Genomic DNA, 15110 nt, shown 5'->3' with positions numbered 1-15110 from the left:
CTGTCAGTATTTTCAGTAAATTTCTATATGTTGTTCTTGCATGCTTTGGTGTAATCTAGGAAATACAGATTTTTGACAAAAGTGGAACTAATCTCACTTTGTTCCTGTAGGCCAGCTGTTGAAGTGACAGAGCACTTAAGAGAGAGTTAATTACTGAGTAAGATCTGCAATAGCAAATTTATGCCTAAAACGGATCTTTATTATAAAGAGACTAGAAGTAATGAGAGAAAAGATCTGGTTAGGGAGTTGTTCAGCTGTTTTGATGTGCTTCCTGCTTCTCAAAAGTTTTGTTGTCATTTCTCTCTGCCCTATGGTTTTGTGCTACATTGTATTAAATTCTGCTTCTCTTTCAGTTCCTTTTAATTTTACATACCTGTTCCTCATACAGACTTGGTGTAGTATGTTAATTTTTTGTAGCAAAATGGAAAAACTGTGGGCACCTAGCTGTGCTGCTGAAAGGGGAATCAGTTAATACCTCAGCAGAACTGTTTTCTTTATTAAAAAATTTAAGATCAGGAGACTCATGTGAAACTGAGTAATTTGTACCCGTCAGTGTAAAATCTGAGTGTTTTCCTGTTGTGTGTTGAATTGCAGAACTGATACTTGTCTCGCTTAATTTCTGTTTGCAGTTGCTTTTGGAGGGGAAAAAAAATGCTGTATGGAGTATTTTGGTACTTTCTGGGGTGGAGAGTAGATTAGAGGTGACTGGTGTGCTCAAGCTTGTATTTTGAGGGCGTACTTGCTGAAAAAGTATATGCAGCACTCTGAAAGCCTGTTTCACTTCTGCCTTGTGGACAGAGAAATTCAGATATCCTTAGCAAAGGACCTGGGAACAGTGACAACACTTAGTTGTGGTGGCCGTCACTTCCCTAGTCACATCACCAGTTGCCTGCATGAACTCCCATTATACTGGAAAACCAGTTGTGTGTCAGGATCTCCTCCAAGGCCATGGATTCATTACGGTGTGGCAAAATGGGAATTACTGTTTTTTTCCCTTTGCACTGTAGAAACTGAGTCAAGGTTGTCACATAGTGTAAATTATGTTGAAGACAAAGGTGGTCAAAGTAATTAGTCTTCGGCTGCTTCTTGTATCCCTTTTTGAAGAGTTTCAGAGAATAAAGTTTCAAGAAAGATTTTTTTTTTTTAATTCATCTTAAACAGCACAATGCTGAATCAATATATAAGCTTTATACCTCAAATTTTAATTTGAATACGTAAATGTAATTTCTCCTTTACGGTAAGGAAGGTGTAGAAGTTAGAGGAGATTGATGTTGATATGTGCCTCCTGTAGATGGCTTGTCTGTTCGCTGGGCTAAATCTGAAGTTCAGCAGCCAGAAGCTTGGGGAGCAGCACAGCTTCACTGCAGTGCAAACTATTCTATTGAGGAATTAACTTCACTGCTTGTTATAGTATGCGAATTGCTATGCACAATTGTGCAAACACCCACAGAAACGTTCCCTAATAGCTGTTTGGATATGTATATGACTTCCAGCATACAAAGCAGTGGAGAGGATTTGTTTGCTTTCTGCAACCAAGAATTCTTTTCATAGCGTTCCCCTTGTGATTCTGAGATGGACTGTCATGTAGTTCGTTGCAAGCAGCATGAGACTGATTTTGTTTTGAATATGTCAGTCTTTCTGTCAGTGGTTGGCTTTAGCAGATGGGGACACAGATTGTAAACAAAGTGTGAGAGAGCATTCTTTCATGTATAATATGTCAAAGAGTTATTTGCACTTGCAAGCTGCCTTCTGCATAGGCAAACTTGTTTTGCATAGAACAACTAAACTAGAGCCTTTAAAAAATGCTGTCTTACACACTTTGGCTAGCAAGACTCCAGCCAAAGTAACAGTTATATGGGTATTACTGGTATATTTTTCTTCCAGCTCTGAGCTGACTGCTGTCAGGCAGGGGCAAAAGGTCTCTGTTTCTTTCAGTGTTTACTTTACAAGGAATTCTGGGTTTAATAGTAAAATGTATGGGGTTAGAAAAAGGCTTGTGTCTTCTAACCTTGGTCTTCTATTTTTCTGAAGGCTGTTGTGATTATTCTTGGAGAAGAACAGAAAGAATATTTTCATCAAGCAGTATTCACAAAAACTGCAAGAATTACCCATCATCTGGGCAGTCCTTGTATTTTTAGGCTTGCTTAAAGCCACTTGGGATAGGAGTTAGGGGAAGGAGGCAAGACTGTCAACTGGGTATTTCTGAATCAGCCCTAAAGTCCTTGAATCGTGATGGAGAGACTTCCCATACACAATTCAGAGGACCTTATATTAACTATTGTAAAGTTAAACAGTGACATAAACCCTGCCTTTCTTGTATGTGAAAGGGAAGTAAGTTGCATATCTAGAGAAAAAGTGTTAATGCTGTGTGGCATTCCTCACTTGAACAGGGAATTCTGAAATCAAAGCATAGATGGTAGAAGTAGCAACAGTGCCAGGAAAGTTGAACAAACAATTGACTAGGAGCTGGAAGAAATCATTAATGTCCAGGAAATAAGTGGCTGATAGAGATAAGAGGCTGATAGAAGGTCAGTTGCTAAGCTCAAATGAAGGTTTTATGTTATTGGTTGATACCATGGGAAATCCAGTTATTTGGCACCTGGATGAGGTAACAAGTAAGAAATAAACATGTGCTCTATGTTTTCAAAAAGGGTTAATCTCAGGCAACGAGTATGACTCTCTTGGACTGAACACAGTGACTTTCTGAAGAAGTACAAGAGTACAGACCGTAAGCAGGCTTTCCTTTCAGTTTGATGCAAAGATCCGAGTTTTGTTCCTGGTGGCTTGCAAGATGCTCTGGCCCTTAAACTGGGTTTAAGGATATGATTTGTCTGTGAAGATCTTTTTAAAGTAATTGCAAGGGAGTTAACTGGATATTTTAAGAGATTTTTCTGCTTGAGCTGTAATGTTTAAATACTAGAAGCAAGTCTGTTCATGACGACTGTAATGCATCATACATTTGGGGTTTATAATTCCCTTGGTATTTAATTGTGCTGATGTCTTCCATTATATTGTGCTGGCCTTTCTGAAGGGAAAGATAAAAGGCAAATCTCAGCAACATATTAATTTCCTAATACATGGCATACTGTGGAGGAAGCCTGTCTAGTAGTTAAAGCTTTGCCTATTAGTTAAAACCAAATTAGACCTTCTGGATTGCTTAATGTGATGTTCTCTAACAAGGGATGTGACTGAAAAGCTTGCCCTCTACTATCAGTAGAAAGGTGAGTGCTCAGAAGCTTCACTCTTGTTGGCTGATCATTTGTTGTGTAATTAGGGTAATTTTTGTTGTCAATCTGAGTCCTCATCAAGTTGAATTTGAGTGCTGCCAAGCTAGTTTTTCTTTGTTTGTGGAGTGCAGTTTCTTTCAGGATGCTTTCTTATTTGAAGTGTTTTGAGCAATGTGACTTCCACTTATTAGTTTGGAAGAATTCTGAATATATATGAATGTTTTAGATCAGAAGACAGAATGTTTTCTTGAAATGTTAACAGTTGCAGCAAGTCTTCCAGGCTGTATTAGTATGAGAGGAAAAATCATTACTACGACATGCTTAAATGTTGGGTTTGTACTTATAGCTGAAAACTGGGTTTTGGTGAATCTCATCTTACAGTGTGCGTTTGAGTGTGTGTGTGTGTGTCTCTCGCCGTTACTGCTTTCTAGGTTTGTCCCATCTGCCAGTGTTAAATGGCCAGATCTTTACAAAGGATTGTCTTCAAAAGAATGCAAAAATGTTATCCTCTGTGTTTTCAACTACTGAACGTTGCTTGAGGCTAGTGTTGAAATTTCTTCCTGTTTGAATGAAAGCTTATGTATTTGCAGAAGGCCAATATAATACAACAAATAAATAACATTTAAACCTTGAAAAAAACATTTATTAGCAAGTTCCATTGCTTTGTTTTCTTGGTCGTTGTGTTAAGTAAATGTTGGTCTCAGTATTTGCAGTGCACTCAGCAGTCAGATGCATTTCTGTTGCAGATAATTCTGCTGAAAATTACTTAATTTTCTGAGCTTTGGTTTGATTTTATGTGGGCTAATGCATCTTGTAATGTATTATGTTTAAGTAATTTACAGTCATATAAAAAGAGCTTATTGAAATTAACATTGGTTTTCATTGTATTTTTTAACGTCTCATGCTGGCACATACGTATTCCTTAACTTTCCCGTCAGTCATGTTTATAACTACTGTACTAGTGTACACCAGTCTAATCAAGCACGGGGAGCTGGAGTACCTCCTTCTAAATCGAAAAAGGGCCAGACACCCGGAGGTGCTCAGTTTGTTGGCTTGGAATTGTACAAACGGCTAAAAGAATTTCTGAAGAACTACTTGACAAATCTCCTTAAGGTAAGATGGCACATCAGATCAGTCTGCATTTGTAGCAGTAATGTGGGTTGAGAAGAGCTTGTATCAGCAAACCTAGAGGTGTATGCAGCCACTGGAAGTAAACTGAATGACGCTAAAATTTGCTTTGGTCTCTATTAGCCATTAAAATGTGTTGTAGGCTTTACCTTGGGCATCGGTCAGGTGCTAAGTGTACCTGTGAGCTGCTTTTCCTCTTCAAGGCAAAATGGCAGTCCTGTGTTTTATAGCAGTAATGTTATATGCCATCTTAAGCTGTTCTGTATCTTGAACAAGAACAGCTGAAATTTCTAACCCATTGGCCAGCGTATTAGTAATGCTGAAAATAAAATGGTCGCTGGTAATGTTGAAAATGCCTGGTGGCGGCAGCCGTTAATTTAATTTAATAAATAAACTACTACTACAGCTTGATGTTGGGCTGCTTTGTAGGAGAGTGGCTCCTAGTTATTTTTTGAAAGGAATCATGCTGGGAGCTTTTGGGATTTTAGTTCTGAGCAATAATAAAAGAATTTTTGGTGTCTTTCCAAGTCTATTGTGTAATTAATTTCTGAAGCTGCTTAGAAGTAGCTGAGGTCTTACCTGGAATGCATGCCTGTTTTTATTCCCTCGTCCATTCAGGCTGTAGTGTTCCAGTTTGGAAAGATTTGTCACTTTGAATGCTTTACTATTGTACTGGTATGTTTCACCTAGCGTGCTTTTCAGTGTCGGTGTTTCTAATGTGGTGCCATCTTGCTCCCTCCCGCAGGAGGGACCAGAATGTCTTCTGGAGCTTTGTCTGTGCTATGCACTTTTTTTACCAGTGTCTTAATTTCTAAATCTCATACTGGCCTTGGACTTCATTAATGCAGAAGGAAATGTCTTAGCCCTATGTTTCCTATATATATATTCATAGTATAGATTTATTACACTATTTGTACAACCTTACGTATCTTGGTGGTACCTTAAAATTACCCAACAGTACTGACAAACTTATTATTTCAGGATGGTGAGGATTTGATGGATGAGAGTGTGCTGAAATTCTACACTCAACAGTGGGAAGATTATAGGTTTTCAAGCAAAGTATTGAATGGGATATGTGCCTACCTCAATCGACATTGGGTTCGTCGTGAGTGCGATGAAGGTCGTAAAGGAATATATGAAATTTATTCAGTAAGTAGCTTTTTGAAGTGAGTGATTTATCCGTTCCATCTGTCACATTTGCATTATCATCCTGCAGATTGCTCCTTGAAACTTGTAGGAAGTTCACAGAAGTTTTGAAGAAATGGGCAAAGTGGAAAGCTACCCTCTTTCCCCACTCCCATCCCAGTATATTTGTAAAAATTCCACGGGTCTGAACCTGTGAGATGTTCAGTCTGCCTTGTACATACTGGGACTACCGGTATTAGATTGTCAGGGGTTGGCTGGTTCTGAATATTTGCTGCTTATACCGTTATCTGTGTGCATCAGGGTGGCCTTGTTGTTTCACTTAGAATTCAGTCATTTCAAATACAGAATGGAGCAGTAAATTGCATTTTTTTTCTGTTGACTTCAATACAGCTCTACAATTTTTTTAGCATCCAAGCTGCTAAGATTCAGTCAACATTTGGTTTGTAATAGAAGTTATTTTGGTACCGTTCTGGAAGATTGATATGTGATCTTGATAATTTTTTTGTAATGTGAAATTATGTAAACAAGGGAAGAACATAGCAGAAGATCTGTATCTCAGATAACTAAAAGCACTTCTTTTTTAAAGGATGATCATTGTCCTGGCTGTGGTGTGTTATTTTACTGCTTCATTAAAATAACTTTGCATATGGTAGAAAAGCAGTTGGTATCCTTACTTCCCTCCTGCTTAACTTCACTAGCCTAATCCTAAGGGATTGTGTCAGCCTGAAAATCACTAAAAAGGTTGTGTGTTGTCAAAGTTGCAGAGTTTGTCAGTTTTCAGAGTTGGCTGTGGATCACTGTCAGGAAGGGGCAGAGATAGCAGTAAAGCAAATGGTAATTTTACTGTGAAACAGTCTTGTTGCATGAGAAATGTGTCTGCCAAAATACAGTAATTTAAAAAAATCTGGCTATTTAGTATACTTTTATCAGCTTTCCTGAAGGGGTTATCCTGCATGTGTGTGTGTGTGTGTGTGTGTATATATGTATATCTTTTCTTTATTCCGTCTTTTATTTCCCTTCCTTTGCTTCTAGCTTGCCTTGGTGACCTGGAGAGACTGCTTATTCAGGCCATTAAATAAGCAGGTATATATATATATGTTAAACTATAGTGTTATTTTATAAGGTTGATTTTCTATATTGTTAGTAACTGTTCCAAGGAGAATTTGGAGGATGGGGGCAGGGACAGACCCAGAAAATAAAAGGGAGCCTTCGGCTTCTCCTTTGTGATGTGAAAAGATAAGTACTTTGTCTCTGGGTGTGGTTGAACCTTGATACCAAGACTGCTCTGTTACCTCTTTGCTGAGAGGACCCGTGGCTCTTTTTTTTAAAAAAAAAAGCTAAGGGGGCTCATCTTAAAACAAGTAACAACTTCAGCTGTTCGCAGGCTAGGCAGGAGTACAGGCCAACAGCCAGGTCCGCAGGTTTCAGAGTCAGGTTGGGTGAGCACAGGTAGTCACAGGCCTGGGGTTTGGTCTCTTGTAGCATTACTGTGAGTTGTTACATTTACACCAACGCCTGGGAGATTCACGTCAACCAAATACTTTTAATTAGTGAATCAACATGATGAAAAACAAGACGTTCCATCACAAGACAAAATTATATTTATGTATGTGGATTTAACTCTTACTTACCAGTACTTCATGATGAAAAGACTGTATCATATTATGAAAATACTAGCTAGATTTCAGTTTAGAGGGACAATAGTTGCAACACATTATTTATCAGCATAAGCTGATAGCTTTGTTTGTGTAAAGTACAGGCAGTTAGTTCAGCTCTTACTGCACAGTTTTCTTGTATTTCAGTTATAAAACAAACAGAAACTTGGTTTAGAAGGTGCTTTTTGAATTTAAAATCAAAAACAAAACAAAAAAATCCCAAACAACCAAGCACTTTCATACCTTTTTACAGCTCACCAGTAAGCAGACTGTAATTACGTTGTAGAACTTCAAGGTGTAGCATAGTCTGTGATGTCTGTAGGAATTTTATATGTTGAGGTGTCCTTAAGTTTTGTTCTCAAGGGGCTTGACTTGTCTGGAACATAAGAATATATTTCTGATTAAATACTGTGCTTGAGCTACCGTTTTCTCTGTGCTTGACTTTTAATCCCTGTTTCCTAAGGTAACAAATGCTGTGTTGAAGTTGATTGAAAAGGAAAGAAATGGTGAAACTATCAATACAAGGCTGATCAGTGGAGTTGTACAATCTTATGGTAAATGAGATTTGTTTAAGGTTTTATTACTCTCTTAAAAATAAATATATATCCCCTATCAGAGCCCAGAGGTAGCATCCCACCTCCTTGGATGTCCAGTAAAGATTTTTACAGTAAAATAAATAGTTATATATTGTTTAACTTCATATTTGTAGAGACACTGGACACAATTACAGTTGATTATATCATCTTTGTAAAGCTTGAAAGAGCAACTGATAGACAAGTGTTTATTGTTTACAAATCAGTTATTTAGGAGCAAATCTGGAAGGGGGAAGCATAGGAGTTGACAAAGTGTAGGGGGATTGTTTTTTCCTATTTGCATGAAATTGAGAGTTTTGTCATGCAGATTAATGACCAGTGTCATTAATAAAAAGGTAATTGCATGTATTTTGGAACTCTTAAGAGCAAAAGATAGAAGGGGAATTTAAACTAGCCTTTGGAATAGTGAAGTTTTCTGAATCCTGTCACCCATTTAGTGAAGTATCAGAAAGTGCAGTTTACGTGAGTAATGTCTTATGCTGCTTATTTTTTAAATGCAAAGTAAATGTATACTTTTAAAAACTTTTAAAAAGCGGTGCCGATACTGTCCCAATTGATTAACTTCATGTAAGTTAAGACTATGAAGGGTACCTGTTCATTTGCAAGTGACCACTTCATAAAAGACAATTTTGTCATTACTTGCTCTTTTTTTTGTAGTGGAGCTGGGGCTGAATGAAGATGATGCATTTGCAAAAGGACCTACACTAACTGTCTATAAAGAATCCTTTGAATCTCAGTTTCTTGCTGACACAGAGAGATTTTATACACGAGAAAGTACTGAATTTTTGCAACAGAACCCAGTCACGGAGTACATGAAGAAGGTAAGTTATTTAACAAGCTTTGTGAGTATTTTCTGGATACAGATTTTTGTAGCGGTAAAGTAATACAAATTCTTGGGTTTTGTTATCAATTACTTAAATTGCTGAGAATTTTACAGAAACAGTTAGCTCTTTTTCCCTGTGGTAATGTACTTTTATGTTTATCTGATCTGAAGTTTGTCTCTTTCATGTATATCAGTAAGTACAGTGAAAGTTTGGAACTTTCTTAATGGGCAAAATGGAGGAGAAATAAAATTCAGATAATTTTTTTTTTTTACTTCAAGACACCAAAATAGTCATTCTGCTTTAGACCTACAGGTTTGTTGTTCCTATACAAGGAATTGTGTGTTGACACATTTACTGAAATACCTTCCTGGCCAAGGAAGTAGATCATTAATTAGCTTTAATTCTCTCAGAATATTTTAATGTAAAGAACCCTACACAATACTTCAGATCGGCAGAGGCAAGATTTAAATTCTTAAATAGTCTCTGGTTTGGGGGATTCCAGAAAGGGCAATTAAGAGCAAGCTGGATAAACATTGACTATTTCTAGCCTAGTTATTGGGTCAGTCTTACTGAATGTGAAATAGATAGGTCATCTTCCATCTTGGACAAGTGCTGCTTTGTATATTTTTCTCAGCACATTTCCTGACTGTTCCTGAATTGCTGGTTGTTTTTTCATTTTCAGTTTCTTTTTTTTTTTTTTTTTTTTTAAATTGCTTTTTGAGTATGTGATATGCAGATATACATCCCTCCCTGCAGTATCTTTGTGTTTCTTTTGTGTAACTAATCAGTGGAGTTGTACAACCTTATGGTAAATGAGATTTGTTTAAGGTTTTGTTACTCTCTCAAAAATAAATGTATATCCCCTATCAGAGCCCATAAATAGCATCCCACCTCCCTGGATGTCCGGTAAAGATTTTTGCAGTAAAATAAACACAGTTTTGCCACAGAACACCTCCTGTCTGAGTCTTGGCATTAAAGTCAATGATTTACCCTCCACCTCCACCCCCCACCCCAGAAAGTGTGTGTGTGTGTAAGTCCTAGAAATAACAGAGTAAAACAAATCCTGCTTTTAGTGCATTGGGATAGCCCAGCAGTTCCCACACCGTTCTATGTTTACTTTTCTGTTGTTGAATTCATGATTTTTGCTACTTCCCTTCCAATTTCTTTTCTTTACTTTCACCCTAATATATATATATAAAAACAGAATAAGGGAATTTTAGTCATTCATAACTTGAATGACTGCCTGATCTAGCCTTTCTCGGTACAGGTCAGTAAAGAGCTCTCTGAAGGTCATTGCTATTTCAAGAACTAGAGATTAGTGGCAAGTAGAAAGAACTTATTAGTATCCCAAACAATCTCCAAGGTTTCAAAAATCCACAAAAGAGCAACTCACTTTGCTTGAAACTGGTGTTGAAGCTGAAAACACATATAAAGCTAGCATAAGGCAGGGAAAATTTTCAGCAAGAAAGTGTGCAGCCTTAAGTCTCTGCTCAAATTAATACACTAGAGATGTATACAAGCTATTCGGGCTGGCTTGGCATCTCCTTACAGATAATGTGCATACACTGAAATCAAACTGAACAAGACATTTGTTTTTACTACACATTTCCTGGGATTTAACTGATGAAACTGTAAAGGATGTGTGTTAGACTCTACAGTAAATATGATCAAAGCTTGCAAAATGATACAAATTAAGGGATATGACTTAACAGAAAGGGGAAACATGAACTGAAGCTACAAGACAGTTTGCTGGGATAAATTGATCTCTAGACTGCATGCTCTGCTGGAGAGGTCAAGAGAGGTCGTGCAAGTTTTCAGAACTGTTAATTAAAATTGAGAAAGGTTTGTCCTTCAGTTTTATCTTACTTTGTTATACACAAGGAATTCTTAACATTTTTTACTTAAACACGACAAGGCAGTTTTGTAAACTTAATTATTTTTTTCAGTTTGGGTATTGTAATCTTGCATGCTACTGAAATGCCTGGAAATGGGCAGGCATCTCCCCATAATTATTGCTCACATATTGCTAGAATTAGGGTTCTTTTCTGGTATGAAACACCTTAAATGAGACCAATTTGAAAAGCTGCCAGCTGTCCAGCAGTCACATGGCATACTAGCAGTAAGAAGGTCTTAAAAGTCATCTTTTAGAAGTATGAACTATGAACTAAGTAATCTGCTGTTAGTACGCTTACTTGACTTTCTCACTGAAGCGCTGAATTCTAATTGGGGATAAACAGCATTGCAAATTAAAACAAAAAAAAATGTTGGAGTACCTTAGTGTGCACCAGCATGACATCAGCATTACTGTGGCGTAGTAAAATTGTATTTGTTTCATGTGGAATACTCTATGAAATCTGAGTTAGAATTACGATATGTGTATGTAGTTCTACAGGCAGATGTACTGAGTTTAGAAGGATTGTGAATTTTTCTTCTCAGGCCAGAACGCATGAGTAAAGCTGGCATGGCCTGATGTGCTGTAGGGAAAAAGGTCAGTATTTCTTAAGACTGTCCCTTGAAATAAAGTCTCAAATTGAACTTTTGATCTTTATAGTTAAAACAGCCAAAGATACTGTTGTGTGAACCAGTTATTCTTCCCTTGTTTCTGAAATGTGCCTGTAAAAGGAGAACGGCATTATAAGAACACAAAAAATGGGAGAATCTAAACAAATTTGAAGTCAGAGTTGATGGTTTTTTTCATAAAGGAGCTCAAAGTGAGAGCTAACTGCTAACATTAAAAGTGAAGGTCTAAGGATATTTTAAGACGCAGCATTAGAAGTGGCAGAATTTCCTGGGCTACAGAAATACAGAACTGGTTAAATGAGAGATAAGGAATCTTACTGGTCTGATCCCAGTTTCCAGCATTCATCAGGAAGATTTGCTGCCGTTTGCTGTCATTAAGGCAGTCAGTTGTTATTCCTTACTGGTAAGAAATCGGACAGTACTCTGAAGCATGAACATATATACATTCCCAAACTGTTGATTTTGTTTCCCATATTGTGACCCTGTAGTGGTTTAACTGTAGGAGACCGTAATCCACGACCATTTCAAAAGAGCTGAGTGCAGAATTATTACAGAAATCAGTGATGCTAACAGCGGCAGAGATTATTTAAAGCCATCTGTGTATGATACAGTGCACTTGCAGTGAAATTGGGTTGGGTTGGGAGGTGGTGGTGGTGTTGTCCATAATATGATCTTTCATGCTTAGCCAGTATTCTGAAATACTAGGAAAATGCATTAACTTAATTTCCTTCTCTTGGTGACATTAATTTAAATACTTTGGACTGAAAAGAGGACATACGCACTTTATCCGTAATAACGTACTGCAATTACAGATGGCTTGTAAAGTGAATCTTTTAACACTTTTGCAAACAAAATAGAGGTAATTGTTATGTAAACAGCTTCAGTTTTACATTTTGGCTTAAGTACTGTTCCTGGAGTGACATTTAGAATTTTGGTTTGCTGGGAAGATACGCATATGTAGCATTTCATATGCCAAATTAAATGCTAGTATAATTTAAATGATTGTATATTACTGGGAAGTTTTTCTGTGTAAGAATGTAGATGAGAACATTAAAATAAATTTGTCATGGGGATACTGTTAAATTGTAGTTTTCTGCCCTTTAGTTTTGTGGAAGCATGAGATACATTCATGTTTGTCTTAAAACTACCTCTGTAGCTGGAAAGCTTGCTGATGCTAGAACTGCCAGCACCTCACGTCAGCAGCTTTCTCTTTTTTTGACAGCAGAGTTCCATCAGTAAACTTCTTATTCAGAAGTAACGGGAGAACAATCTTGCTGTGATTCTCCCCCCCCATTGAAACAGTATATAATATTAGCATCAACATTAACATCCATTCCATGTGTGTATTATATTTCCCAGGAAAATAACTGCTTAAGTAGGTGAACCATAGCACCACGTTAGTAAGAGTCTTGAACTTTGTTGTCATTGTTGTTTTCTAGATGGATTTACTAAGTAGCCATCTGACTTCTGTTGTTGGATTTCTGTTCTGCCTTCCATATAGGTTTCATATTTATCTCTCTGTTCTGTAGGCTGAAGCTCGCCTTCTGGAGGAACAGCGCAGAGTTCAGGTATATCTCCATGAGAGCACACAAGATGAGTTAGCACGAAAATGTGAGCAAGTACTTATTGAAAAACACCTGGAGATATTTCATACAGAATTTCAGAATTTGTTGGATGCTGACAAAAATGAAGGTAAGGAGATTCAAACATTGGGTTTAGGCTTGTAGCTCCTCCCTGATGATTTGTGAATAATGTGAATTCTGGTGATAGCTCAATGCAGTTTCTTCAGGAATTAGATTAAAAGAGAATATAGACATTAAATTGACTGACAAGCAGCTTTTGATTAAATTGGGATGGCTGAGGATATTGCCTCAAGAAGCCTATTCCAATACCAAATATTAAGGCAAAACAGCATAATTTTGATTCCTCTTTAACCTGGCTGGAAGAGTTTTGAGAGTGCTTGAGCCATCCTTCCAGCAGGAGCTGAAGCTTGCATGAGAGTTGCGAGACAAAAACCAGCCCAGTACACTTACCAGCTGTTTCAGTTTAATACATGGATCTTTCCGAGTCCACAGTGAGAATTTTAAAACCCGAGTTATCTAGAAGTATGTATAGGAAATGTTAAAAGAGGGATAGAAGCAAATAAGGAGCTTCTAAAATACAGTGTATAAAATACATAAAACTGCATACAGAGCACAAGGAAAGAGTGGACATTATGAATTGATGAGATAATTTTAGCTGTGAAAAATGAATCCTAAGTGCCACTAGTTTGTACTAGGATCAAGTTTGTACCTTCTTAGTGAACACATGGATAATGACTTCTTCAGCGGTTCCTCTAAAATAAGTAAAGATTATTAAAGACTTTAGGTATCTTTAAGGAGTTGTCAATTGCATTGTTTTTTATGAGTTTCTTCAGGAGTTAATGCTTAGCACAAAATAACAGTCAGAACTAGGGCCAAATAATTCTTGTGCATCGTGCCGAAGATAAGGATGAATGGTATTTTTTATTTTTCCAGTTAGGGAATTAATTAAATCTATATAGGAACTCAAGGTAAGGCTCTGTAGCTGAAGTACTGCATTTAAGAAAGTGTCAGAATTTAAGAGATACTATGATTAAGTGACTATTGATGATACTGTTCATTTGAGAATGGTGAATTGCAACTATGACTATTTATATATCAGCCTTAAAAGAGCAACTATGAGTAATTACAATAATCATGATCTTCATAACTAAGAGATGCTTCAAATGGAAAAGGACAATTCAACATGATTAGTAGGTCAGAAGTTACCCATTTCAAATTTAAGATTTTTATCCTATACTGGTTTTTAAGTCAGATGTTGTTTATGTTTGTAAATAAATGTATTTACTCTGTAATTGGAAGGAAGTTTGATACAGGTGAGTGTTGACTAGTGAAATGGCTATATAAAAGCCTTCTGACAATAGAAATGGTAGTAATGGAAACAAAATTCTTCTGGACTCAGGAGGCCTTGCTAGGCTTTTCTTTTTTTCCCCTTACTTTATCAAGCTCATGGGTTATGTGAGTCTTTAATACAGTCACTTACCGTAGCGATGCAACTCCAGAAGTTTGCTGGGGTAAAAAAGGGAAAGTACCACTTCTGCCTTGGGTACAATCTTGTTGTATGTCTTTGGTTTTACTTTCATTTGGTTATTTCTGAGATTAATTAGGCATTTTAAAATGCCTGATATTTTTTTTTCTTTTCCAAAATATTTGCTTTTCTCTTATTGGGCTTCACTTGTGCAAATTACAGTAGCTCCCTGGCCCTTTTTAAGTTTCGTGAAGACTCAAGGTTAGAAACATATTTTTTTTCTTTTAAAGACTTTCCAATAATTTATTCTTTAATCACTTGAGTCAGTTCACTCTCAAATTTGTAATGTACTAAAATAGCCTGTATTAGGCTATCCTAAACTTAGAATAAAATCTTGCTGTCTATTAAAATCTTTATTGCTTTGCTCTGGAAAGTACACTGGGTCTGAGGTCCTCCCATGTGAGGTATGTTACCCGTATCACATTACAGCCACTCCTGGTGGTGTTCTGTAACTCTTTAATTGCATTGTGCAACTAGTTATAAAGGTTGTGGGGCACATATGTCATGTGTTACCTATTCACGTCAGTATGATACCTGTAGAAAATAATTATGTTTATTAGAAGCAGGCTGTAATGATTTAGGTGGAGTTACCATGTAAATCTTCCTTGAGGCTTTGTAGCATCTCTTCCATATTTCATCAAATACTGGCATCCTGATAGACCAACCTGTGCCACCTTTATTTTTGGGTAGGTCTAGTAGCAGCTTATTATCTCTATGCATGGCACTATTCTCCTAACTTATTTGAAATTTTCTTTAGGTACAAACTCCAGCATTTGTATATTGCTATTACAGTTTAACATCAGGTGGCAAATTGTGGCTTGCAGAGAGAAAAAATGTTTGCTTTCCAAATCCAGAAGTTTAAGCTTCCCAATGTTCTAAGTGAATGGAAGGCATTATATGGAAATGGGT

General features: G+C 37.0%; 1 protein-coding gene across 1 annotated transcript in view; it reads left to right on the top strand.

Moving 5' to 3' along the window:
• CUL1 (cullin 1) overlaps positions 1-15110 on the top strand; it is a 54812-nt gene that overhangs the window by 23942 nt on the left and 15760 nt on the right. The window contains exons 3-8 of the mRNA XM_055804922.1: positions 4166-4340; positions 5337-5504; positions 6534-6584; positions 7620-7710; positions 8407-8570; positions 12623-12785. Coding sequence (XP_055660897.1) covers positions 4166-4340; positions 5337-5504; positions 6534-6584; positions 7620-7710; positions 8407-8570; positions 12623-12785 — 812 coding nt within the window. The remainder of the gene's footprint in view (positions 1-4165; positions 4341-5336; positions 5505-6533; positions 6585-7619; positions 7711-8406; positions 8571-12622; positions 12786-15110) is intronic.

Source organism: Falco peregrinus, chromosome 5, assembly GCF_023634155.1.
Source record: "Falco peregrinus isolate bFalPer1 chromosome 5, bFalPer1.pri, whole genome shotgun sequence".
Taxonomy (NCBI): Eukaryota; Metazoa; Chordata; class Aves; order Falconiformes; family Falconidae; genus Falco; species Falco peregrinus.
The sequence above is the reverse complement of the archived record's forward strand: the minus strand, read 5'-3'. Positions and strand labels throughout refer to the sequence as shown.